The following is a 26,624-nucleotide window of genomic DNA, read 5'->3' as shown; positions in this document are numbered from 1 at the left end:
AGAAAGGCTGCCCTCCAGCACAGTCCTGATGTCTGAGTCTATTTTTTATTCTCATTTTTTGTACACGGAGTATGTGTGTGGGGGAGGGGGCGGTGTCACAGGTATAGATGATCTGATATAAAGATGCACAAAGTTCCAGAGCCATGGTGGGGCCTGGGTGGGTGAGAAGGTAGGCAAGCCGAGAAGGAGGACTGCAGGCCAGGCCGGGGCAGGGCAGTGCTCGACAGGAGTGAAGCTGAAAACACCCGAGTGGCCCATGTCTAAGGACAGGCACACTCTCTTCTCCCCAAAGGAACAGGGAAGACCCCTTAATCCAAGCATCCCAACCAGAATCTCTCATCTCGCCCAGAAACAGGTCCCCTCCCTCCGACCTTCCTGCTCGGCCAGTGTCCCCTCTGCCCTCCAGGGTGCCTTGGCCCCCTGAGCACCTCTTGTGCCTCCTCTTTACTTCTTTCATGACTTCCAGCATCTGTGGGCTCAGCTTTGTGAATGCTACTCCCCCCACCTTGATTCTCCCCAAGACACTCAGCCCTCACCCAGGGCTCTCAGCAGAGCTCCTAAATGGTCTCCTGACCAATTCATTCATTCATCCCTTCTATTTGTTCCTGTCGCCATTCATTCAATAAGTATTTACTGTCCTGGCGATACAGTAGTGCCAAGACAGACCCAGCCCCTGTGCCCATGAAACTTCTGATCTCATGCAGAAAGACAGACAACAAACAAGCAAATGAAATGTATAGAACATGTCATGGTAAGAAGTGTCATGTTCAAAAATAAAACAGGGAAGGGGGACAGAACGACAGAGGGGAAGGTTTGCTTTTTAAGATAAGGTGGTCAGGGATGGCCCCTCCAGGGGACCGTTATTTGAGTAGAGACCTGTTCCTGCTGAGCATGACCCTCCCCTGCCTGGTCACCCCTTCTGCCCATCAAGCAAGCCCCTGTCTCCATCATCTTCTCCCGGCTCCAGAGCTGGGACACCAGCAGTGAGAACCGGCAGTGAGCACCACACTGGCAGTTTCCGTTGGCTGAACGCTCTCCACACCCACCTCCTTCGATCTTCACAGCCCCCAGAGGAACTTCTACCACCATGCCTTCCACTCAGTACTTGGTGACTTTTGATTGTTGTCTGAATAAATAATTGACCTGGACTCCCCATAGGCATCTGCTTTTGTGCAGGGAGATAAATCCCCAAACACACTTTGATTAGAAGGCACTTTCATTGTACCACTATAAAACTTATATTAAAAATGGAACTTAAAGTAGTTTAAATTGAGTTATATATAATTAAAAAGCCTTTAAGGCACAATAAAGGCTCTTTTTCAATTTTCTTTTATAACAGTCAAAAACGAAGACACCCAATGGTCAGCATAGCTGGATTGCTATTCACTTAGTAGCTGGCCCGTCAGAGAGGCCCAGGTAAAATCAAGAGTTTTTTTCCTGTCCTTCCCCTGCTCCTTAGGTGAGAAGTTCCAGGAGCTGCAAGCTGCTCAGCTATGAGATGAGACTCAGGGCAGTGCCTCTGAGATTGTGAGAATGGAATACAGGGTGTGCGAAGAACACTCAGCATTATCCTCAGCTAGAGAAATGCCTGCCCCACATCTGCCAGTTCAGGAGCCAGCCAGCCTTGTCACCCACACCTCCCAGGGGCCCTGTGTTCAGGGCGAAGGCACATGGAAGCTTCAACCTTCATCCCCAACAGTCTGAATCCTCTCTCCCTCTGAAGAGCAGATGCTGAGAAGGACAACGATGAGAGAAGTGGGCGTTTTGTCTGCACTTCCTCCATAGGCTAACCCAGTGGTTCCCAAATAGAGATCTTTTAAACAGTCCAGAGCTCAGGCCACACCCCAGATCAATTAAATCACAATCCCTGGGGCTGAGACACAGGCTTCAGTAGTTGGTGAAGCTGCCCAGGTGATTCCAAGGTGTGCACACATTTGGGAACCACTGGGCAAACCACACATCTTACATACTCTCTCCCCCAAATAAGACTCACACTCTGTATGTGACATTACTGCTTAGCATGGTGTCGGCAGCCTCCAATGGACCACCACAGCTTCTGCTGGCAGGGCTCTCCCAGGAGGAGCTGGTGTTACTGGCACAGAAACTGCACACAGTGGGGCCAATTTCTCATTCCCAGCAAGATTTAGTGAAGCAGGAGGATGGCTCCAGTGGGCCTGTGCTCTTTTTCCACAGGGAGCGATGCCACCTCAGCATCCAGGTCTCGGCAGATCTCAGCAGCCACTGGGTGCAGGTGGGAGGGGCAAGCTCCGCACCCAGAACTGAGAGCCTCCCCAGTGATGGGAGAATGGAGTGACTGGCCTGGACTGGCTTTGTGCAGCCATGAAGGCATTCATCTGGGCCCCAGGCCCCAGCTGCGCTGGGTCACCAGCTACAAGGTGTTAACCTCCAGGAGCTTCAGTTTGCTCAGCTGAGGTGAGATTCAGGATAGTGCCTATGAGATTGTTGCGAGAACTGGGAGAGGAAGGGTGCAAAGAGCACCCCATGTTTGGTGGCTGCTGTAGCTGACCAGTTTCTACCCACAGACCGCATCTTGGGGACTGCTGGGCACCACTTTGCTCCCAGCACTGAGCATAGCACCCAGAATGGAAGAGGTGCTCATCCATGTTTCTGGGGCTCTGGAGTATGGGATGGGCTGACAGTTCTACTGTAGCCAGCGGGCAATGATGGGGAGACAGGCTGGGGGGAAGGCTCCATCGGTCCGTACTGTGTCATCTGTGAACCATCAGCACTTGGCCAGAGCTGTCCCCTCACACCTCTTCTTGCACCCACACCAGGCTGTCATCTCTGACTTTCTCTCACCCTTTGGGGCTGCCCATCAGCTCAATAGTTCCAGCACACTTAAATGCTGGGATTCCTTCCCCTCAGTGTTCTGTGGAGTGGGCGCTTCATGAATCCTGGCCCTGTATGTGCCCGGGATATCCCTGCCCTGCCCACAGAGTTGCCCTTCTCTCCTTGTTCACAGGCAGCCCTGACCACTCACCAGCCATGGCCATCACATGAGACGGGGGCTGCCACTTCGTGATGTGCTCACCCACTAGATGAGGTAGGCATACCTCTGAAGGAGCCACCACCCACTACCACAGCTTAACCAAGCTTCATGCCCTGTGTGCCTGGGGCTGCCCTACCACACTTGCCTCTGGGGAAGAGGGGGCCTCCCTCCATGACAGCCCGTCTATAGCAGGAGCATACAGGGCTTGCCTCTGGCTATAACCCAGCCCTGACCCCCTTGCTCCCTTCCAGCGGCTGGTGGAAGAGTCAGCAAACACCAACATTTTCCCCCGGGTGTCCTGACCCTCCAGAAACCTTTATCTGACGGTAAGCACCTTGGTCACTGATGCTGAGAATTTTGCCTCCTGCCTAAGGTCAGGGTCCCAGAGCCTAGCTTCTGAAAGGGAGATGGTTCTCATCAACCCTTAGGAACTTCCCAAGGCCAATTCTTAGGAGCAGAAACACAGACCACCACACATATCACACTTAGGTCTCCATCTAGAGCCCAGACACCCACCTTCCCATGTGCATAGGCAGGGCAGTGGGTCTGGCCAGGCCCTGCCCTGCATGATGGCAGATGCTCAGGGACCCGCAAGGCAGTGGCTGCAAAGTCCCCACCAGACTGCCCTGAAGAACTGGAAGGAAATAGCCAAAAAGATGTTAATTCTCAAGGGTTCAGTGGTTGCCCTGTAGGCCCTTACCCATGGTGGGAGAAGATAAGAGAAAGGTGTGTGTGTGGGGAGCCAGGGGGTGAAGAGGGGCAGGGCACCCTCTGCCACTCCCCACAGGGAAGGTCAGAGGCTGCCCACAGCCTGGCCCCAGGAGGCTACTCAAGCTCTGCTGCCTTCTGGGAGGTGGGGAGGCCTTATCTGAGTGAGATGGTTTGCTTTGGCCTTCAAAGCTCAATATCATCAAATGTCCTTTTCTTAGCCTCAGAAATAGGTTGGGGGGTGCCATAAAACCAGAGCTGGAGTTTGTGAGGGGCACAAGCAGGACAGTCAGAACGCCAAGGGCAAATTCGGGCTCCACCACTTTATAGACAGACCTCAAACAGCTCACCTATCACCTTGAAGCCTTGGTGTCCACACATAGAAAATAAATAAGTTAATAGTACCTCATAGAATCTTTCTGAAAAGTCAAGGAAGTAATCCACTTAAAGCTTTGACAAAATGAGAGCTGTTTATTAATGTTATCGTCATTAACAGCTATGGAATTCAAAGAATTCCATATCAGGAATCAGAATTCCTATCAGGAATCTCCTCCTATTCCTATAAGAGAAGTATGGCAAGTGTCATTCAGAATCCCAGGCCTCAGTTCTAGAGGCCACCGTCCCCTGTCGTCCCCACCCTGGAAGTGTCGCTGGTTCCCTAACACTCCCTAATTCTTGGTCACACAGAAATAAATGTCATCGCAAACACCAAGTGCCTAACGCAAAAAGACTCTGCACCTGGCTGGGAGCAAAGCTCAGCCCCAGAACTAGGGGGGCATCTTCCTCGTCTCATCTTGCATGATGACAGGCCTAATTAACCCACAACAGCTCAACTGCGATGTTGCTCATTGGATTCCACAGGGTGGCAGACCCCCTAAGAAGAGACATCTGGTAAAGCCATGACTCCCCTCCTACGGAGCCCTTCTTTCTTCCCAAAAACAATCCCAGCTAAACCTCAAAGCAGCTTTACTCAGGAGCTTCCTGCAGCCATAGGAGATGTGACTCTGGAGTCACAGGGCCAAGTCCAAGCCCCAAAGCCTGCTGCCCCTTTAGTCAATTTGGAGGGCAGGGCCTAGACACGGGCACCAGGAGGCAGGGGGGTGGGGGGGGGTCAGGGTAGTGACTGGCGAGGTGTGAGTCGGCCCATGGGGTCAGGCCTACTTTATAGCCTGTCTGCTGGGACAACCTAGGAATGGATACAGTGGGCTTCCAAGCTGCCCAGGTTGGTTTGCTGAGGGTACCACTGAGACAGGTAGAAGAAGGTGGGCAGGCAAAGCAGAAGAGCAAAGATTTAATGCCACGTAGGCAGGCCTGAGCCTACCCCCACTCCAGCTCTGAGATGGCAAGCTTGACTCCATAAAATGCTGCAATTCTAAAATCTCAGCTCACATTGCTTTGAGCGTTTTCTGAGAGGTTGGAGGCTGGCTCCTCAGTCTCGCCAGCCCCCTCCACCCACAATAATCTGCTCTTGCACTCCTTCTCTAGAGCCACCCAGCCCTGCATCCAGACCTTCTGCTCAGAGGCCCTGGATGTCACCTCACATATGGGGACCTGTCCCCTGGCCACAGGTGATGGACCAGGGCAGACACTTCTCCAAGTTGAGCCTATCAGGTTCTCAGAGACTAGACTTCCACTGAGTAGTCCAGGGCCCTGGAGCTGTAAGGTGGTGTGGTGGCAGGGCCAGTGCCACAGGGCTAATATTACACGATGACGGCCAGGAGATGGGATTCACAGTCTCCAGAGAGAACAGGCAGAGGAGAGAGAAATGGAGGTGGGAGATGGTGCAGTTGGGAAGAAGGGAGATGAGGGACAGGCTGCCCAATGACTCTATCCCCTGAGCCCACCACGCAGCCTGCACTTGGCTCCAGGAGATCTCTGGGGCCTCAGGATGACCCTCTTTGTACATGAGCATATTGGAAGGTGATTCTGCTCCTGGCCACCAATGCATCCCTGACGAATCACTTTGCAAGCAAGCCCAGATTCCCAAGCCAGCCAGTCTCTTCTCTCTTCCCCTCCCACCAGACATGGTCCTATTCCACCCAACATGTATACTCGGAGAGTTCTTCCTCCTTGAATACTTAAATACTCTGCCCACTCAGATCTCCGCCATCGTCTCCAAGGCCCTCCACCTCCAAGAGGTCCTTCCCAGTCCCGCCTCCCAGACAGCACCTCTCTGCTCCAAACTCCCATGTCACCCACGGTTTGCCCACATTGCTCACTGAATACATTTTGTACCATATTAATTGTTCACCATGTGCGAGCGTATAGGTGATTTCTTAAAGCTCTGTTTGTGATTATTCTTTCTTCTTTCTCATAATCCCATGGTGAGACACCAGCCCACACACAGGAATTTCCTGTAGAATGCAGCTCATAACCATCTTTTCTTGTAACACAAGAATAGCCATTTTGAATGAGATTAGGTTTAAATTTTATTATACATTCTCATCTAGAATGTATAATAAATCACAGATAAGTTTGTTCTAGTCAGCACAGCCATACAAGTGTTTTCATTCCTAAAAATTACCAAACTAATTGGTACAACCAGTTGGACCAGGATGGACACCTAGTTCAAGATGGGACTCTAAAGCAAGAGCTAAGAGTCCACCGTGACGACTGGGGCGCTGGGGTCGCAAGATCCCACGATGTAGTACCCTAAGCAAGATGCAGCAGTCAGAGCAATAATGAGCATCCCTCCCCTCCCCACTGCCAGCCCGAGTCCTCTGAGTAGGACTTAGGAGTCATTGAGCCAACAAGAAGGTCAGGGCCTTATCTGATAGAATCACCTTACGAGAGAGGCCCAGAGAGGTGACCTGCTCTGGTGGATGTGTTCTGGAAAGTGGGGGAGGGGCTCCGGTGGAAATTCTGAGCCCTGGATACCATGGGGCTGCTGCAGTCAGTACCCTGTCCAGCCTGCGTGGGTGACAGTTCAAGACTCCAGCCCCCAACCAACCCTCTGAGGACTCCAGAGCAGCTGAGTCACGGGCCAGGACAAACCTGTGATGTGACCATCAGCCACGTCCCCTCTGGGGAGGAGAATATCTGAACTGTGAGAACAGAGCATCCTGCTCTGGGACCAGGGGTGGACAAATGGGACGAGGGAAGACAGGAGCTCCTTCCTCCTTCACTACTCAATAAATACACCTAATTTCCTTTAGGCTAAAGTCGAGAACTTAAATCACTATACTCAGGTTAGAAGAGATCAACAATTGGTATAGGTGTTTAATTCCTTCTGCTAACTCAGATTCCATTCAGCAAGAGCTGATTGCTCTACCCCCTCCCAATTGGCCCGGCCCACCCCACCCTCATGCCCCACTGGTCCTCAAGGCCCAAGAATGGAATCACAAATCCCATTTCTCTTGAACCACTTGGCCCTAAGACAGGGCCAAGCACACAGCTGAGTGCTCAGTGGATACCTATTGATGAGTAAGGTTAAAGGCCACCAGATGTCCCAGTTGGCCCTGACAGCCCAAGGCCCAGAGACTCATACCAGGGAGGTACATAGTGTCCTGAGAAGGCCAAGTGGGCAGTTCTGCTTTGGGACACAGAGACATACTCCTAGCTATCCTGCCAGGGGATGAACACCAAGCATGAGGCAGCAAATCCCATTCTTCACAGCCAAATGCTAAAGTGAAAACAGCATATGTAACAACCAAACAGAGGAGAGTGGAGGAGGAAGAGGAGGAATAGAGGGGCATATATTAGAAGCACTCCAATTAGAGCATCACCTGGCAGGCCTCTCCCATCTGACACCTCCCAGCGTGCCCGCATGGAAGTCTATGTCCCTGGAATGGACACACAAATTGTGGCATTCGCAGAACCACAGAACTCTGAAGTCTTTACTATAGAGCAAGGGAAATAAATGGGAAAAGAGTTCTGTTTTCTTTATTTAGAGAGCAAGCTTTAAATGATGGAACCACTTAAACAAGCTTTTAATCCAGTTGTCCTAACACCAGCAGCAAGAAAAGCCATCAGGAGTCTTCCACCTACTTAAAGACATCTCCAAAGGGAACTTCTGTTCCCACCGCCCTCAATCTCTTCCTCCCTATGTAGGAACAGTTGGCAGCCACCCTCTTGGAGCTGCAAACTATTTCTGCTGACCCTGAAAATTCTAAGCACAAACACAACATCCTGCATTTCTTTGAGTTTATATTTCACTCTCTGAGTTCCCATTTTGGGTGAGATTCTGGTGTGCCTGCCCCAGTGATGCTGGCCTCATCACAGAGGAGACAGCCAGGGCCAGGCAGGCCCCAAAGACCACTCTTCCTTCCTAGGAAGAGCAACTGAGTCAGGGACTCCTCCCCACTCCCACACTGCAGCCCATGAGACTCTCATAAGCATCTACTGACTCAATAAGGATGTTGGAAAGACTGAGTCTGTGACGGGATTCTACAATAAGTGGAAACCAAAGACAGCCAGGTGACTCTCACCTGAGATTTCTTCTGTAAGGAGTCCTAGAAACTCAGGACACCTTGTCCAAATCCCTACATCATGCCAAAATAAATAATAAAAGACTGCTGACTTATTCACTCATTTGACAAATATCTGAACATCCTACTGTGTACCAGGCTGTCCTGGACACTGCAGACCCAGGGCACCCAGACCCCAGGATACTTACCATCCCACCAGAAAGAGGACTCTCCTACCCAAAGAGCCAACCCACTAAACACTGAGTGATAAGCACTGCAGCGGAGGTTGACATGCCCGGCCTGGTGCGGGAGAAGTGCACAGTCTTCTTGATGGGTACTTAGTGGGGTTGTGAGATTATGGAAACAAAGTGGCAGCTCCCACTGCCGTGTTCTGTGCAGGCATTCCGTGCCAGGTATTACATGCACCATCTGAGTCAGTTCTCATGACAACTCTGAAATCATCGGTGCTATTATCGCCTGCATTTTACTCACTGCTAACCTGAAGGTCAGAGAGAGTAAGCGACTTCCCTCAACCACACAGCTGGCAAGAAAAGAAACAGATTTGAGCCACTGGGCCCCCCTGACTGGAGGGGCCTCTAAGGCGGAAGCAGGACTAGAGATCCCTCAGGAAAAAGTGCAGACAGGCAGCACGTCAAGTGAGTGATTTAGCCCCACTGGGAAAAAGCCAACTATGGGGTTTTTTGGGGTTTTTTTTGTTTTTTTTTGTGAGGAAGATCAGCCCTGAGCTAACATCCACGCCAATCCTCCTCTTTTTGCTGTGGAAGACTGGCCCTGAGCTAACATCTATTGCCAATCCTTCTCCCTTTTTTTTTTTCCCTTTTTCTCCCCAAAGCCCCAGTAGATAGTTGTATATCATAGTTGCACATCCTTCTAGTTGCTGTATGTGGGATGCCGCCTCAGCATGGCCGGACAAGCAGTGCGTCGGTGCGCGCCCAGGATCCGAACCCAGGCCGCCAGTAGCGGAGCACGTGTACTTAACCGCTAAGCCATGGGGCCGGCCCCCCACTATGGGGTTTTAAAACAACAACAAATATCCTGGAGGAGAAAGTAGAACACAGTACAAGGTTCAGTCAGGCCAAGGGGTTGGGGGAGACAGCAGCTAGGACTCAGCCTGAGCAGGGAAAGACGTGTTGTCAGAAAAGCAAGCCATGCTTCAGAGGCCCAGGCACCTTGCTGGGGTGAAACCTGGGTTGTCGTGTTGGCGTCTGTCACCTCTGTTGCCAGGCCGAGCTGGCAATTCCCTCACAGATGGTTAGGTGACCAGCAGAGGTGGCTCTTTAAGCCACTTCATACTCCATGAGAGGCTCACTGGTGATCAGTGGTATTCTCCGGAAAGGACTTTTGTGAGAAATAGGGGGATGACTTCTCAACTCTTAAGAAAAATACACACACATACTTTCCCTCTCAATCCAGACCCAGAATAACTTAAAACCTCAAAGTTTAAAGTATTCTAACAAAAGTAACAATGGCAGCTTTCCTTTAAAGCTAAGACTTCCAGAAGTGTTTCAATTTGAACTCAAGGCCTTTTTGGAACACTGAGGGTGGGGGGTGAGGAGCAGAGTCTGTCTCCAGGTGAAGCATCAAGTAGTCACACAGGTGACTTCTTAGAACTCCCCATAGATGGAGGGAAGCCAATGGTGTGCAAGGTGGCTCTCTGTGGGCCAACACCAGCCTCTCATCAGCACCAGCTTCTCCACCCCTCTCCTGTGCAGAGTCAAGGTGAAGTGCACCCTTTGGTTGAGGGAAGACCCAAACCCCACAGGCCACTCACCCTCCATTCTCCTCTCCAGCCAAGAGCAAACTCTCCTGAGTTTTCTTATTCCCTACGAGGAGTAAGACAAGACTGCCTCCTATCAGGAGGAAGAAATCATCAACCAAATAGCAGTGGTGCATCACTTTTCATGAGCAGATTAAAGCGATAGCAAGAAACTTCAAAAGCCATGAACAAGAAATCCTGCACCCCACTTTCCCTTTAAAACCCAGCCACACCTGTCACTTCACACAGAGAGGTGCTGGATCTGACAATGAAAACCTATCTGCACGTTGACTCCCCCTCCTGTGCAGAGGGCACGGGGGCCTCTTTCTGGCATGAGCACCCATCCTATCTTGGAGCTAGGTCTTTCCAGCCATGAAATTAGGACAGACGCCACAGAGAGCACTGGACCTAGGTCTGGTGACCTAGTATCTCAACATGGCTCAGACTCCAGCTCACCAGGAAATTCAAGGCCACATGACCATGAGCTTCTATGGGCTTCAGTTCTCAATGATCTTCGATCAACCTTCCTGTGATTCACAACTACGTTCTGACTAGTCCTCAGACACAACACAGCTACCTGGACAGTACAGAATGTGCCAGTGGAAGGCTTCTGTGGGATGGACTGCCCTTTGTTCTGAAAGTATGGCCTTCTATGTTTTTTATAAATAAGAAAGTATAAACAAAGGTGTAAATAAAGAGGTGATAGGGATTTTAAGAGGTAGCCTCATTTTGTCTTTAAAAGAAAAAGTTTTCATTTTTCTGCTCTGAGAAATCAAAAGGTCTAGGAACCACTTTTCTGAGCACAGTTCCCAGCACACAGCAGACACTCAGTTCTTGTTAGACAATTAACAAGAGAAATATTTCAAGGTTCTTCCCAGCTCGGTATGCTGAGGACTTCCTCCTCCTCTCCCTGACACACATAGGACCCTGGAGTTTGTGGCATCAGCACACACTGCAGCAGAGCCTTCTTTGAACCCAGGTCTGCACTGAGGGATGGGAGTTTCTGGTCAAATAGACCCATACAGCTCCACCCCCTAGGTAAGTGACAGAGAACTCCTCAACTGCCATCCCTTCCCAAGGACAACACACAGAGTGACTTTAGACAAACAAGATGGGCCAGACCTCCAGACTGCACACCTGCTGTTTGCCCATGTAGGAACAAGAAACAGAGGTACAACTCTATCTGAAATAATACTTTGAGTATTCTTACATGATGTAAAGGAGCCCAATCATCAGTGAAAGATTTTAGATGTGAAGACAACCACTTGACTACCCCCTTATACTCCAGATGAGGAAACTGAGGCCCAGAGAAGGAAGAGGCTCAAGTCCACAGAACTAGTTCGTGCCAGGCTAGACCTGGAATGCAGCACCTAAATGAGAATCCTGGGGGCTTATTTTGAAATAAGCAGGCTTTCGACAGACTGCGCTTCTTAGACGGTTCCTATAGTGCTTAGGGGGCTCTGCTTGGTTCTCCTCCAGTGGGTCATCATTCAAGTCTTGGGAATGGATAAAAGGACTAAGGGACTTTACTCCAGACTGCAGCGAGAAGGCCAACCTATAAGACACAGGTGGATTGCTGCATTTGGCACATGCCCGGTGTCACCCCCAACTCAACTGCCAGAGTTGGGCAGTTCTGCTCACTCACTGACCCAACGATCGCTCTTCAGAGCTCTCTTCCTCCACCTTCCCACCCCTCAGCCCTCCATTTCTGTCTGACCTCACTATAACCCAGATCCTTTCTTCGGGGACTATTTCCTCTAAAGTGTGGTTGTCTGACACCATCCCTTGGAGAAGAGGATGAAGCACTAGGTAAACCACTAGCTGCCCCTCCTCGCAATCCCCTGCCAGAGTTCTGGTCGGCTCTCCACCCTACAGGGGCCCATTCATGGCTGGATTCTGAGTCTCCACTCCCTACTAAGCCCAGAAGAGCTGTCAGGGAGACAGACTTTAAAATTAAACTGAAGTGAAGTTAATTTTATTTTCTGAATTTCACTACAGTCCTTGAAATATCTGAGCACAGCAAGGGGCTAGGAACTGCTGGTCCCCAGGGTCAGCCGGTGGCCCCATCAAGATGAAGCATCAAATGAGAATACTCAGGGTTTACTTTTAAAAAACCTCTTGATATTAAAACCAGGATCCCATGAGGAAAGAGATTGGGTTTCTCTTGGTCCATGCCTTCCTGACTCAAGGGAATGCCTAAAGCCAGAATGCAAATATGTGTGGCCATCAATCAAGAGAGAGGTCAGGCTAAAGGGACAGACAGCTTCTCTGCCACTGGGGCACACATCCTCCACCCTACAAGAGTGTGCCCAGCTCCCACTGCATCTTGCTCGGGTGTTGCCTGCTCAGAGTTCAGGGCCTGTCTCAACCTACGCCCTCCATTTCTGGAACCAGTGCCCTCTACCTTGCGGGTGGCTGGAGACAAGACAAGGCCCAGGAGCCTCATACAGAAACCACAGCAGTGGAGGCAGAAAGACAATGGCCCTGACTTGGCAGGACAGAAAAGTGGAGACCACTCACATAGGGCCTGTTAGGGTCTGTCCAACAACTACATGGCATTTACTTCTCTCTAAACGGGAAGCAAGAGAGATAACCCACCAGTCAGAGAGAATAAATCAAGCAGATGATTGGGGCCTGGCAGATCTGATGCTGCCAGCTCCCCAAAAAATAGAAATCAGAGTCCATTTATAATGCATGGCCTGATGTCCTGATTCCAAGAGTGGAAAGTTTCCTAGAGAAGCCTGGATTATTTAGCAGCAGAGGCATAAATAAAGTAGTTAGGTGAGTAAATGCTAAATTAAGAGGAAGAAGAAGAATGGTTTTCTGTGAACTCATAAATGTTCATTTTCCTGGGTCACAGAATTTTTCAGAGACAATTAAAACTCTGTCAACTATCATCTCAAAACACTAAAGGGGATGCAGTGTGCTAACCGGTACAGATGAGAAGGCTTGCGGGAGCTGTGTGAGAGGAGAAATATCCAACACAAAGAAAAAGACGGTGACTTCTCCTGTCCAAGGATGAAAATAAAAACAAGACACCAAAACAAGACACCAACCTGGCAGTTGAGGTCCCCAAAACAGCCTGGCTGGGCCCTGGGGGACAGAAAGTGGGCAGGACACTAGCATGGGTGGCATGGAGGTGGCGATGGTGGGAGCATGGGAGTGTGGGATGCCCCTCAGGATTTAATCACCTGCAGACAAGCCAGGGAGGAACCCTGGGCTAGATATTAAGTTGACCTGTCCACCCGCTTGCTTGAAAATAGGTGGAAATGACTCTTGAACCCAGGCTGCTTCAATTCACCTTTCCCCTCACCTACCTGCCCTTGCCCCAAGCCAGTCTCACGTCAAGCTATTTCCTGGCATGCCGGCAGCCTACCCACTTCTCTCCTTTTCCTGACTGCAGTCTGTGTCATCATGTTGGCAAAAGCTAAAAAGGCCAGAGTTAATCACCAACTGGATGTTCCTTCTTGGGTGTGTGCATGGGGGGTGGGGGGCACCTCTAGGGCTTTTCTGCCCAGTGTCCTCTGGGACTGGAAATAGCAGCACCACCTGAATCTCATGAGAAATGCAGACTCTCAGGAGCCACCCCAGATCTACCGCCTCAGCAACTGCATCTTAGCAGGACCCCAGCTGTCTGCAAGCACACTGAAGTTCAAGAGGCACTGGAGGAGGCCACAGCTAACGCTGGAAGTGGAACCAGCTCACCCAATGCCCCCAGGGAACTTGGAGTGTTTGCCACCACCTTTCATCTTGAAAATGATGGATTTACTCACACATCTGCAGATGGGAGGTTGTGCTCTCCCAATTTTACCTGAGAAACTAAAATCCACACCCTCTGACACAGAGTGATCAGCCGAGATCCAGAGCTGAGTGTTCAAGGCCCAGAGAAGAGGCCACCCTGTCCCCCATGCCAGAACCACACCTGCAACAGAAGTCTTGGATCTTCATAAAAGGGGTGCAGTGTGCAATCCTAGTGCTCCACACCCCATAAAAGGATCACTTGTGCCTCTTGCTGAGACATCTCGCCCAGTCTCATCTTCTTTGAAAGCCAGTCAAATGCTGGAGTTGACAACAGTGAGTGTTTAGGAAGGGTCCTACCGCAGAAAACACACATAAGAGATACTGCAGGCCTGTCCTGCAGATGAGACGTAGAAAATGCTGAGCCTCCAGCCGGGACCCTGTCTGTTCACAGGGAGGAGGGAGTCTGTGTTCTCCATGCCTGCAAATGGAGCGAGGGTGAGAGTGAGCAGAGATGCCAATGGGCAGACCTCACATCCCACAGGAGATCAGCTGTTCTTCCCCAGAAATCAATCAAAAAGAAGAGGCAGGGGCAGCAGCAGGGGGAGAACATTACTAGAAGGGCAGGGGAGCCTTAAACTCAATCAAATATATAAGAACAATGACACCTATATAGAACAATGACACCTATTAAGGAAAAGAAATATTTTTAAAAAAATTAATGCCCAGTCTTAGCAGCCCAAGTCCTCCTGAATGCCCAACCAATGCAGAAAGAAGCTGGAGCATTTAAGGACTCTGCAATCAGGAGGTGCCATCACAGGAAAGGGAGTGCCCCTCTGTGCAGTCGGCGTCTGGGGCCAACACTTGCAGGAACGGGAAAGGGCCAGTCAGCCAGGTAGGAGCTGCGCTTTCTTAGGCTGACCCCTGGGGCTGGGGAAGAGGGGAGTCATGTTGATTACTGATACCACCCTATATATTTTTTCCTCGAAAACTTTCCTATGAGAGTTTGCAAATATTGAAAACATATGGTATCTGACCTCAAAGCATATCTCTGGTCCGTAAGCACTGAGGCATATGAAGCTAACAATTTTAAAAGGAACCAATATTAATATTTACAGTTATTTAGTATGTGCCTAGAAACTACACGTAAGAGCAATTTAGAAAAACTTCAGTAAAATGCATGAAGGATGCATAAGGCTGTGTAACGGCCACTATCCAGTCCCAGAGCTCAGCTCGTGGTGGGAATACAGCACGCGGGACCCAAGGTGGGGGAACCTCCACAAATGTCTGCCCCTCAAGAGGGGGTAGCTCTCTGCGGGCTGCCACCACATCACTTATAAAATTCTACAAATATTGATTTTACTACTGTATCAATCCTAGCCAGGATAAGGGGAGAGGGGAAAAATATAACTATTTCAGAATTTCAGTAAGTTGTATCTCTCAGAATTCTTTCCTCTGAATTCAGAATTGCCTTAGTATTTGAGGCCACATTCTGCCACTCAAATCTTATTAAAGAGGCACTCCACCCAGCTACATTTCTTATCTACATTTGTAAAATGGTAAACTCTCTGAAGCTATTTCAACTGCATCTTTGTACATAAAACAATAATTTAACAAAATTCACATTTGCTATAATTGCTTTAAAAATGCGTGAACACACACATATTGGTCATTTAATCCTTATTTACCCTTAGGACACTCAAGTAATTGGTATAATAAGTTTAAAGGCAAATCAAATCTTATTAATGCTTTCTAAGTACTGTAAAAATCTTAAGTCAATGAATGTTTTGCAAAATACTACTATCAGGAAGAAAACACACACAGAAGTATTTTACCATTTAGTTCCTGAAAAAGTTTTTTGATTTATTTATTTAGTCCTAGGAAACTCTGTTGGTTTTGATTCTTCCAGAATAAGACAGTCTGAGGAAATTGCTAGAGGAGGTTACTATGGCTTGGACAGCGAGTTATGGATATATTAATATCTACAATTCAAAGAAGAAACTACCCAGAACCTATGACACACGAGGATTATCTTGGATGTCGATAAGATAAAAGCCTGGCTTGGCCCACAGTTTGCTTACAGGTTTGCTGGGGAGACCATTCATGTCTCCACAGGAAATGCACCTGCTGTGCAGGGAGGTATGCCACACACTTAAATTCTTGCTGGTCTAGTCTGAATTTTGACAGCACCAGGGTGACTTCATGACTAGCACCAAATGTTGAATAAATATCGATTGGCTCAAAAACACACTGAGCTTCTATTTTGTCCTTAATATTGTTCAACACTGTGAGGAAGAGAAAGATAAATAAGACAGGCTTCATCCATATTCTAAAATAAAAATATAAGAGTAAGAAAAAAAAAGGTAGGAAAGATGAGGACTTCAGAGAAATAGATTAAATACGACCAACAGTGGTCAAAGAAGGTTCTAGAGAAAAGGTAAGAAGCAGAGCTTGGCCTTGGAGGACGGATGATTCAGACATGTGGAAAGAAGGGATGACATCCAGGCAGGAGGACCCTAGTGAGTAAGGGCATGGTGGGGCCATACATAAAGTGTGATCAAGGTCAGCAAACTATTCAGTTACAAACACATGTTCTGCACTCCCTATCTAAACACTGACTGTGGCTGTCCTGCGTCCTAGGCCCGCTCACATTATCGTCATCTCATTTACTCATTGATATAAGCAGACACAACGAGTAGAAGTCATAACACTTTATGAAAACTCAATCCACAGCAAAGAGAATTGGATCGATAGGGCAGTTGTTCCTGCATTCGAGAGTCTGCAGAGGCATCACTTTCTTTTCCTGAAGCAGCAAAATTCCTGGACCTGGGAGACAATGGCATCTCCTGGCTCTATCCCAACGGGGGTAGAGTGGAGAGCAAAATCACATCCCAAAACAAGAAGGCCTTACATCCTCAGAATGAGCGGCATCTGCTCTTTCTTGTTGGTATACAAAGTATTAGGGTGTTAACGGCTAAGATAAAGAGGCCCTGGGTTGGTATTAACTTACCTTCAATTTACCTCCAGCTAAAACCCACCTTAATTGGCTTGACTCTTTCAATTGAAATAAGTGATCTAAAACAGTGGGCCCATGAGCCCCAACAGTAAGAAGACGAAATAGCCCTACCTGTGGATTTGCCTGTTTGCTTTGCTATTCAATATTCAACAACAGAGTTGTAGGATTTAAGTGATCATTTTCCCTCTCTGTATGGGAAATGCTGTGCTCGCTAGCAAGTCAGCCTCCAGACTCTTTCAAAAGAGCATTAAGTTGCGTCCTTCATGGATTTAGATGGGAGAGATAGTGTTTCTATTTAATCGTCTGCTCACCACAAAAGGAAGCCACACTAACTTCAGCAGGAAAAGTGTGCATTAAATTACTTCTGAAGCTCCCCAAAGATTAAGCCTTGCAGGTTTGGGATGGCATTACAATTAAGTAATAATGAAAGAGAAATAGTGTCTTTTGATCAAATAATGCATTAATCCTACCATACACTGCGTATCGTTATTCACTCGCTGGTAATGTTGACTTTTAGAGGTAATTTTTCTTTCTCATTCCACAGGACAAGAAACATGCACGGAGAGAAGAAGTGTATGCAGCGAGGAAGACAATGGAAGTTAAAATGCCCTGAAAAGCTTTCAGATAAGAATTAGTATTCACCACATCATAAAGAAAATCCCAGGTAGTTTTAACGAAAGGGAGTAGTCATTTCTTAAGATTCAGCATATACATAACATCTTCTGCAGAAAAACTGCACCCCTCAAGAGCCCCACATTCATGAGATCTACTACCTGAGCAGGGCTAGGCTGCAGTTCATGAATCCTTTTCAGCACTTAAGACCGAGTTCACTAAGCAATTAGTATATCAAGACTTCAGGGAGGCATTTGAGAACGAGTTTTTCAAGCACTTTAGGAGCATTTATACGCACCTAACATGGCATTAATCATTCTCATCTGCTCATTAAGGCAGTCTCCCTTAGGTCCCCTGCTTGTCCGTTCTTCCTCGGCCTGATTCTTTTTATCTATATACCTGAAAAGGAGTCCATTTCTTTTAAACGTATTTTATAATTAAAAGATTTCATTAATTCACATGGATATGCTCCACCAATGAGTTTGCACTTTCAGAGTTTTATTCAATATACAGAAAGGCCATTCTCTTGAGGGTCTTTGTGGAAGGCAAACCATGTGACTACAGTGTGGTTTTGGAATACATTTTCAGCATTGGAGAGATTGGAGACAGCACGATATAAACCTCCTGTCCATATCAACATGTTACTTCCATCTGTCCCCTACCAAAAAGGGGGTACAATTTCAATCCACATTGCAATCTAATTGATCTAAGCTACAAATGGAGTAGAAATCAGGTACTGTAACACTGAAAAGCAATCAGTTTTAAATGTCATGTCAGCTGTTAAGTGACTATACCTCTGCCTGGGACTCCCCCACACCCACGTTGAGGCCTCTGCTGGTTCCTGGGTCCATCCATCCCAGTACAGCCGGCAGGGAGGCCCCGAGCAGCATAAGATGCAGCCAAAAGCCTCCTGGTTTCATTTTGTTGAGTCTGTTGAGAAAATGACAAATGCTCAGAATTAAGCACTGCAAAATATACACAAGTCATGGGCTAGTTAGTTAGTACTTGTACTCCAGAATCAGATAAACCTGAGTGTAAATCCTGGCACCAACCCTTCTGTTCCACCAAGGAGAAGTTATAGTACTTCTGAGCCTTAGTTTACTCACCTGTAAAATGGGGTCAATAACATGTACCTCATAGGGTTGCTGTGAGGATTGAAGGAGTCAGTGTCAGGCACATAGTAAGAACTCTATAAGTGCTAGCTGTTATGTAGAAACCCACTTGAAATGCCACTACCACTACATCTACAAGAACAAACCAGGGGGAGAAAGCCGGGTCACCTTTCTTAAGTTACCATGCTTCAGTTTCCTCAGAAAGCATTTGGGGCTGGGCACACAACTAGTGCCCAATAAATGCTGATGAGGAATTATGTTAATGTGTGCCACCCTGTCTGCAGCTGATGCCTCAGTCTACAAGATAATGAGCTTCAAAATGGCATTTTAAGGTCCAATATTTTCGTTTCAAAACTAGTCATTCTTGTAGCAGAATCCAAGCATCCAATGGATGAGATTTCAATAACATTTAAAGTGTCTCCAGAGGCTCACTTGATAAATCATCTCAACTCCTAGAAGACAAGAAGTGGGCAATTCAAAGCAATCAAAGAATTACATGGACAAAAAAAAACAAAGATCAGCTACAAAAAATAGTCAGCTCCCTATCATGTGCTGGGCATTGTGCTAAGGGGGCATGGACACAGGCTAGTCCACTCATCCAATTAGCCATACTTTTTTTTTTTTTTTTTTAAAGGTCTCCACTGTGAACATATTCCAACCTTAATTTCAGTATCTCTAAGAAACATAGCCAGATAGAAGTCATCGTGCCATATTTACAACTTTTACTCAAGGAAATTTTAGGAGTTACTGATGTCTGTGAGCATCACACAATTTAGTGCTTAATTGCACGTGGTCCACGCTGCATCCTGATCACGGCTGGGGAGATGAAAACACACAGAGCTCCTTGGGGGCCAGTACTCCCAGGTGATCCTGCCCACGGCTGGTCCAGAGCAGGTGTGCCAGTCAGTCAAAAATGGTTAGCTGTTTGAGGAGTCCACCCCTGCTCACCCCCAAAGCTAACAGTTCTGGGGGATCCCTGCTCTAAACAAGAGGGGTTGGAGGTATCACACGATCACCAGCGCTGATGGCAGAGCTGCCAAGCAAATACACTCCTGCCACATTCCAGGTGTCCTTTGGCTGCCTTCCACACCCAAATAGATCTGCCTCTCCAGATTTGCTTTATGTCCCCAGCTTGAGACAGAAATGCCCACAGGAAGAAGTCACACTAAAAATAGTGGGCATATAACACTGGCCTATGAAAAGGCAAGGTTAAAATTATGACTATCTTTTAAGAGAAGATGTCTCCTTGTTTTAAAAAGAGTCCATAGGCTCCCACTCTTACATCTGTTTTTTCAGCCGTTCATCTTTGACATCTGTTGGCAAAGCTGGAGCTACTGGGGAAATAGTCCAGGTGCCCAGTAAATATAATCTGAAGGTCGCAGTCTCGCCACCATCAGCACCTGCTCCGCGTTCTGAAGAAGGCAGGGTTGAGCTGAATGGTGCAGCTTGGGCTGGTCCCTGAGAGAGGACTGGAGCGTTATCAGCAGCCACCCTACCCTACACTCCCAATCTGGTGCTCTAGCTAGGGTGTGTGAGTTCTTACAAGGATGGGGAGGAGTGAACAATCACATTCAGGACTAAGGGAGAACAAAAATGTCTTTCCCTAACTGCAACGAGTTTTTCTAAAAATAAATAGGGCAACTCCCTACTCTCCATAAATTATTCTCTTCTGAACGCAGAGCCACGTTCCAAATGCACAAAGCAGTTACTGGATTTTTGGAATTTTTTTTTTAAACCAGAAACAGTAACTCAAGCTAGAACTAGAAAGACATTGCTTCCTACTCTACTTTTATTAACTCTTCCCTACTTATCCACTATCAAAGAACGCTTATGGGGTAAGCACACATATAAAAGGTCTCCTCCTGGGGGCCGGCCCCATGGCCTAGTGGTTAAGTTCCACACGCCCAGCTTCCATGTCCCGGGTTTGGTTCCAGGTGCGGACCTCCACCACTGTTGATGGCTATGCTGTGGCGGCAATCCACATACAAGAGGAAGACTGGCACAGATGTTAGCTCAGGGTGACTCCCTCAGCAAAAGAAAAAAAAATATATTCTCCCTTTTCATGCCTTTGAGCCCAAATAAACTAAAAACAGCATGATAATCAAAACTTACTCTGGATAACATACAGATGACAATTTCTGGAGTTATGAAATATTCAAGCCACAATATCTAGTATTTAGTTTTCAATTTGCCTAGTAATCCGAGACCAATTATTTTTGATGTTTTATTATTGATGGACAGCATCAAAATGAAATCCATTCACTTCAACCGTTATTTTGGCCAGCACCAAATCACTTCATTTATGAGGGTGCACTCAGACCCTGGCATCAAGCCAGCTGTCTTGAATTGTGTTTCAGGAAGCTGGAGCTCCAGCCCTGCTGCACGTGGGGTTGTGTCTGGTTTCACCTGGTTTGTGTTAAGCGTTCCCCAAAAGAATTTATTTGAAGACGGAAACACATGAGCCAGGCTAAGCACTGACATGTTCCCAGGTGGCCTCTTTGTCAAGTTTAGCTCAGCTCGGCCACCACTAGATGGGACTTCGTTTGCACGGCGGATGCGTCTTAGGTGTTTTATACTCACAGTGGTTGACAATTCATTATATCTACAGCAGCACAGCCTAAAAATTTACAACCCAAGTTTTATGACAGTTCGGTTCATAAAAAAAGAATACTGGGTCTAAATCAATTTTGATGATCTGTCTAATAATCAAATAGAGACTATGTATTTGGTTAACACTTATACAGCAGTTACTACATGTCAGGCACAGTTCTAAATGCTTTACAGGTATTAACTCATAATCCTCATTTCTACTCCATGAGAAGAGCAATGATTATCCCCCAAAAGGTGATAAGATGACAGAGAAGAAGGGTCATAGGGAGGGAAACACTCTGCCAAGGCCATGTGGCAAATAAGCGGCAGAGCGGGGACTCTAAGCCAGGCAAGTGGACTCAGCATCTGTACTCCTAAAACTCATCCTCTGCTGCCTCTTAATATTTAGCAATATTTTATTTTGACAAACAGTTATTTTTGGTATAATTGGGGAAAATCTATACAGAGCAAGATAGGAGGCCCTGGGCCCCAAGTCTCTCCTTGCCTCTGAAAGCTGCCGAAAGCTGTGCTTCTCCAACTTCCATGGCTCTGATCAAGGCCAGAGGAGCAGAGCCAGGGGAAAGCCAAGCTGCTCCCCCTCCTGTACCCCACCCCAGGATGGGGCCATTTTGCCTCCTCTCCTCAGCCCTCATGGTTGCTGTCTCTATTGGCCAAGAAGGAATGTGGTTGAAGAAAGAAACTACGAGGAGATGCACAGAATGCCAGGCAGCAGGGATGCCCTCAGCTCATGGGGAGCACCGGCATGGCAAAGACCATCACTGGGAGAAGTGGATCTGTTGACTAATTACTCCTCAAATTCAAATAGCCTGACTGGTCTTCAGACAGAAGAAAATACAACAATCTCCCCATTATCGAAATGGGGAAGTACCATCAATAAGGTCAAAAACCCTCTTTTTCAACCTAGAGTTCCTTTTGAAATCAATTTAGGTTTATAAGCTTCATTCAATCCATGCTAGAGTCCTAAGATTGGTTATAAATCTACCTGAGATTGTTCTCATAAAAGGGCTGGGACTACCTTTTCCTTCCAACAACTCATAAAGCACAATCACTTGATATTTAAGACACCTCGTTTCCAAGAGTACTTCACTGCTTCCACCGAGAGTTCCCACCTGAGAAGCACTGTCCCCATGCTCAGGAGAACCAGGTGCTAGCCTGGCCATGGCATAGATAGGACACCAGAGGCCCAGAAGGTTGACAGATTCACCCAATGTGTGAGTCCAACTCAGTGGCCAGGCCGACACTAAAACCCAGGCATCCTGACCCCCAGGCAAATGTTTTGTTTCTTACATGACCACAAATTTATGCATGGAATATGTATGCATTCTCTGTTTAGACAGATTGATTTTTCTTTTTTTAGTGCTACATGGGTCCCACTAGATCATCTACCCCCTTCTTGTGAAAACCACAGGATTGCCTGGTGGTATAATATAAGCTGATATCTGTACTATTATTTATTTGTATTTAAGATTAGAGAGGTACTACGAATTCATATGATGTAACATTCCAAATGCTGACCTGCTTTTTGAAGAAATTCAAAAAAATCTGACATAAGAATGCAAGTGGTTAGGGAGAAATAGGTATGAATATGTAAATTCCAAATCTGCCCCATCAGAGAACACACACTAGCCTGTAAGCTGTCTTTATTGAACAGGGTCAGAGGCCAGAGAGAAGCACTGACATTAAATTGTAATGGGTTTAATACCAACTTCTCTTTTCTCCTCTGGCAGCCAGTCTTGTTTGGGAAAAGTGGGAATTCTGATCCTCAGAGCTTTGGGGGAGATTGTTCCCCGCTTCTCTGTCTCAGCCCCTCTTCCAGAATGTGGTAACATTACCAAACCAGACATTATGGATTAGCCACATGGAAACAGTTTCTCTTTGTAACCGACAGGACCAAAAATTATGAAGGTGATTTGGCAGAACCAAACAATGTCACCCAGCCTTGAAAAGAACAGTAAGGTTGGTGACCCTGAGGCACCTGCATTTCCAACCTTTGTAACTGAAAAAGTGTACGCTCTAGCCAGTTACTTTAGGTGCATTGCATTTTACACATGCGATGTTGGCAGTTAACAAATAGAAACCAATTGGGGACCACCAAAATCCTGCAATCCTCTTCTGTAGTCTGCCTAATGTTAAAAGAAAAAAAAAGCCATATAAACCCGAACCTAAAACCAGGAAGCTGTGTATTAATTTCTTCTGAATGGTTTAGGACCCTAGTTTTGATTTGTGAGTGTTGTAGGAAAAAAGAAGAGGGTTCAAAACTCCTAAGATAGTCCCTAAAATACCAACCCAGGGAAATTAGGGATGGAAATATATCAGGGTAACTCTGCAGCAAGTCACAATAAAATCATATTTCATTTCCTATTAATTGTCTACTCTACATCTTTGTTTAATTGTTCCAACATTTGATAAGTTAGACGCGTAAATTAGTTTGTGTGCAATATATAAACCTATGGCATTCCTATTTACCGTGAAGTGTCACATACACATGTATGACTTCCAGGAACCCTCACCCTTCTGACATTCAGATTATACCTCTTAAGTGCCATGTTTTCTCGACTGTAGTTCTATGTTACTTGAAGTTCCATGCTTCCTGTTATGCATTAAGAGATATAAAATGTAAGAGCAGATGTGCTCTAAAAATAACTACCTAATTTCATTAAGTTAATAAGCACACAACTGATCACACATAAGCAACACAAGAAGGTTGAGTTTGCAGAGAAATGCCAAAACGGCAAAGTAGGAATTACAGTAGATTTTTAAGAAATCTCGACTAATCAATGCTAGTTTCTGGAATACAGCGTTAAGTCAAACAAAAAAATCACAACATGAAGATCACTTAAAACACACACACACACACACACACACACAAAAATCCTGCAGTCCTTAAAAGGAGAAGAATGCTGAGCGAGTAGGTAGAAAGGTTCAACCTACCCTCCCTCACCCAGGTCCAGGACACAGCCAATGGGATACAAGTTCTCCCAATGCCCAGTAAAACAAGCTGGACCCTTTCTGGAAGAAAAAGAGCCTTCCTGGAATTAATAAAAATTGAGGGTGATTAAAAATTCCTAAGAGAGAAAAAGCCACTGGAACAACTTTAATGAGCGATTTCAATACGCTACAGCATATATAGACTATCTTCTTGCATGACCTTTGGCTCAGTCTGAAGTCTGGGGGAGAGAGGTGTCTTTTTTCCTAGGTTGAGAAGAAAGCTAACATTCAACTGAGTATATCTAAACAGAAATGGTCTAGCAATGCTGCAGTGTCTTCTCACAAAACCAAGTCTGGAAGCAGACACTGGCCCTGTGGGGCATCCGCTCAAGTCTTCTGTCTGAGCTACTGCCTGAGGGCTGCTGGGGCTCTGGCATCATAGAAGCCACATCATTCACTCCTCTGACCATTTGCTTCCCAGGTGAGACCTCCACCTGACCACTGCCCAGACCAGAGCCTGTGCTGGGAGCCAGAGGGGCAAGCACAGAAACCAGCCCACTCCGGGACTAAGAAGACACTGTTAAAAGTCATCTCTGACTTTCTCCTAAGCCGGGGGGTAGGAAAATAACTTGGGACTTTTGAGAAAAGTCCGTAATTTCTTCCTGATCCCTCACAGTTTGTGAGAGAGGCCCATTCCCGGTGCACATTTTGAATGACAGTTACTGTGCCACCTCCAATTGAAATTCCGTTTATGTTTGGCCCAGAAAGAGGACCTATGTTTGTATCTCAGGGGCCCATCTAGTTCAATTCCTGGCGCACGAGCTTGCAACAAATTTACGAAGGGAACAGTCCAAAGCTACTGGCACTGTTTTTCACTGGCCAGAAACCCCGGCGGAAGCGACACCTAGAGGAGAGCGGAGAGGCTGCGGAAGCGCTATTCATCAATGTCGGCGACAGTTATCAGGAGCTAGGTCGGCTGGACAGCGCATGGGGACCAACTCCCTTGGCGAGATGCAGACTCACCAGGGCCCAACTCCGCCAGTCCCCAGGAACTTCTGGTAGAAGGACGCGCTGCACGGGATGCTCGCCACGTTCCCGCCTTTGTGAGAAACCCTACTGCTCCCAACGGGTTCTGCTCCGGCAAGAGTGGCGGGCGCTGAAGTCCTCAGGTGGCAGGCCTCAGGCGAACGCGCTCGGGGCGCCGCTTTGTCAGCTGAAGGGAGCCCTGAAGGCTCGCGCCGCGCTCGCCCTCAAGCTCGAGGCGACACGCGCCCAAAGTGGAGCGCTCCGCCTGCGTCGCCTAGGTCCCCCCGAAACTTGGAACAGGTTTCCTTCGCTGGCTCAAAGAGGGGCGATCACCCACAGTACAAGCTCTCTTAGGACCAAGCCCCCTGCCTGAAGGTCCCCCAAACAAACTGCTCCCTAGTGACTCCCCAGCGGGTAACACCCGCAGCTCTCTGGGAACAGCGACCAGTCCGGCAGAACGAGAGCCGCAGGCTGCCCGGAGCCGGGTTGTGTCCCGGGTCCCTCCTCGGCCGAGCCCCAGACGCGGCGGACCTCGGGGTAGTGAGGGCCAGGCGATGCGCAGCGGGCCCTTCAGGCTGCAGCCAGGAGACGCAAGTTTCCCCGCAAAGCTGGAAGGAGGAGGTAGTAAAAACGCCCGCCCCGCACCCAAGCCCGGGACCAAGGGCACCGGTCCGAGCCAAGGGGCCGCCGCTCGCCTAGCTCGCCGAGCCCGCTCCGGGTCCGGGGCCTAAGAGCTGCGCCTGCAGGGTCTCAGAGCCCGGCGCGGGCTCGGCCCGAGCGGTTCTGCTCCGCGCGCCAGCCGGGTCACTCCGGTCCCTACTGCAGACTCGGGCCACAAGCCTCGGCGCCCAGCCTTTACTCCGAGTCCCGGCTCCGCCGGGGTAGCCCTGCCGAGCCGTGGTCCCGTGGTCCCGCGCCCTCCGCCCGCCAGACGGGCAAACTTGGCTCTCCCGGCGCGGGCGGTTAGGACAAGCAAGCGCCCGCGCCGGGCCCTGCAGGGAGACGCGGGGCCGCGAGCGCCGGGACCCCCGCGGAGCGCAGCGGGACCGGTTGGTGGCGGCGGCGGCTTGGCACTCTCCCCGCGCCCGCTCGGGAGCTGCGCCCGCGTACCTGAGGCGGCCGGAGCCGAGCGGAAGACCAGGTGGCCGGACTCGGGCGGGCGGGAGGGAACGCCCCGTGGGGGCGGTGGCGGCGACCCGGCCCCGCGTCCTTGGGTCGGTCGCTCTGGCTGTCGGCGGGTCCCGGGCGCGCTAGAGGCTGTCGTAGCTCCAGCTCTCTGAGGCTCCGTTGCCCGCTGCTGTGCCACTGCTGCCGCGGCTGCCCTATTTCTGCCGCCGGGACCGGAGCCCGTGACGTCACCCTCCGGGCCCCGCCTGCCCAATCGCCGCCACCTGTGCGCGCGGCGCGGGGCCCGAGGCAGGTGCGCGGAGCAGCCGGGCGCGCACGCGGAGCGAGAGGACTCCCGGCGCTCCAGGGCGATCTAGGGACCGGTGGGGGTGGGGGTGCGTTCCCGCTCCTGGCTCTTGTGGAGCTCAGCAGGCAACAACCCACTCCCACCCCTCAGCACACCTCTCCTGTCTTCTCTTCCTGGCTCCTTCCCGGGCCGGGTTCCGCAAGGCTGTGCTCTCAAGATGCACAGCTAGTCTTAATCAGCAGCCATGGCTTGTGGAGCCCAGGCAGG

General features: G+C 48.7%; 1 protein-coding gene across 1 annotated transcript in view; it reads right to left on the bottom strand.

Moving 5' to 3' along the window:
• Positions 1-26,152, bottom strand: part of FSTL4 (follistatin like 4) — a 398,184-nt gene extending 372,032 nt beyond the window's left edge. The window contains exons 1-2 of the mRNA XM_087430303.1: positions 26,054-26,152; positions 18,062-18,197 (exon numbers count right to left, since the gene is read on the bottom strand). Of these exons, the coding sequence (XP_087286429.1) occupies positions 18,062-18,187 (126 nt within the window). The 5' untranslated portion in view covers positions 18,188-18,197; positions 26,054-26,152. The remainder of the gene's footprint in view (positions 1-18,061; positions 18,198-26,053) is intronic.
• Positions 26,153-26,624: the final 472 nt, after the last annotated feature.

The sequence above is a fragment of the Ceratotherium simum genome, chromosome 4 (assembly GCF_057802395.1).
Source record: "Ceratotherium simum simum isolate JZ-2026a chromosome 4, ASM5780239v1, whole genome shotgun sequence".
NCBI classification, from domain to species: Eukaryota; Metazoa; Chordata; class Mammalia; order Perissodactyla; family Rhinocerotidae; genus Ceratotherium; species Ceratotherium simum.
This window is presented reverse-complemented; position numbering and strand designations above follow the sequence as displayed.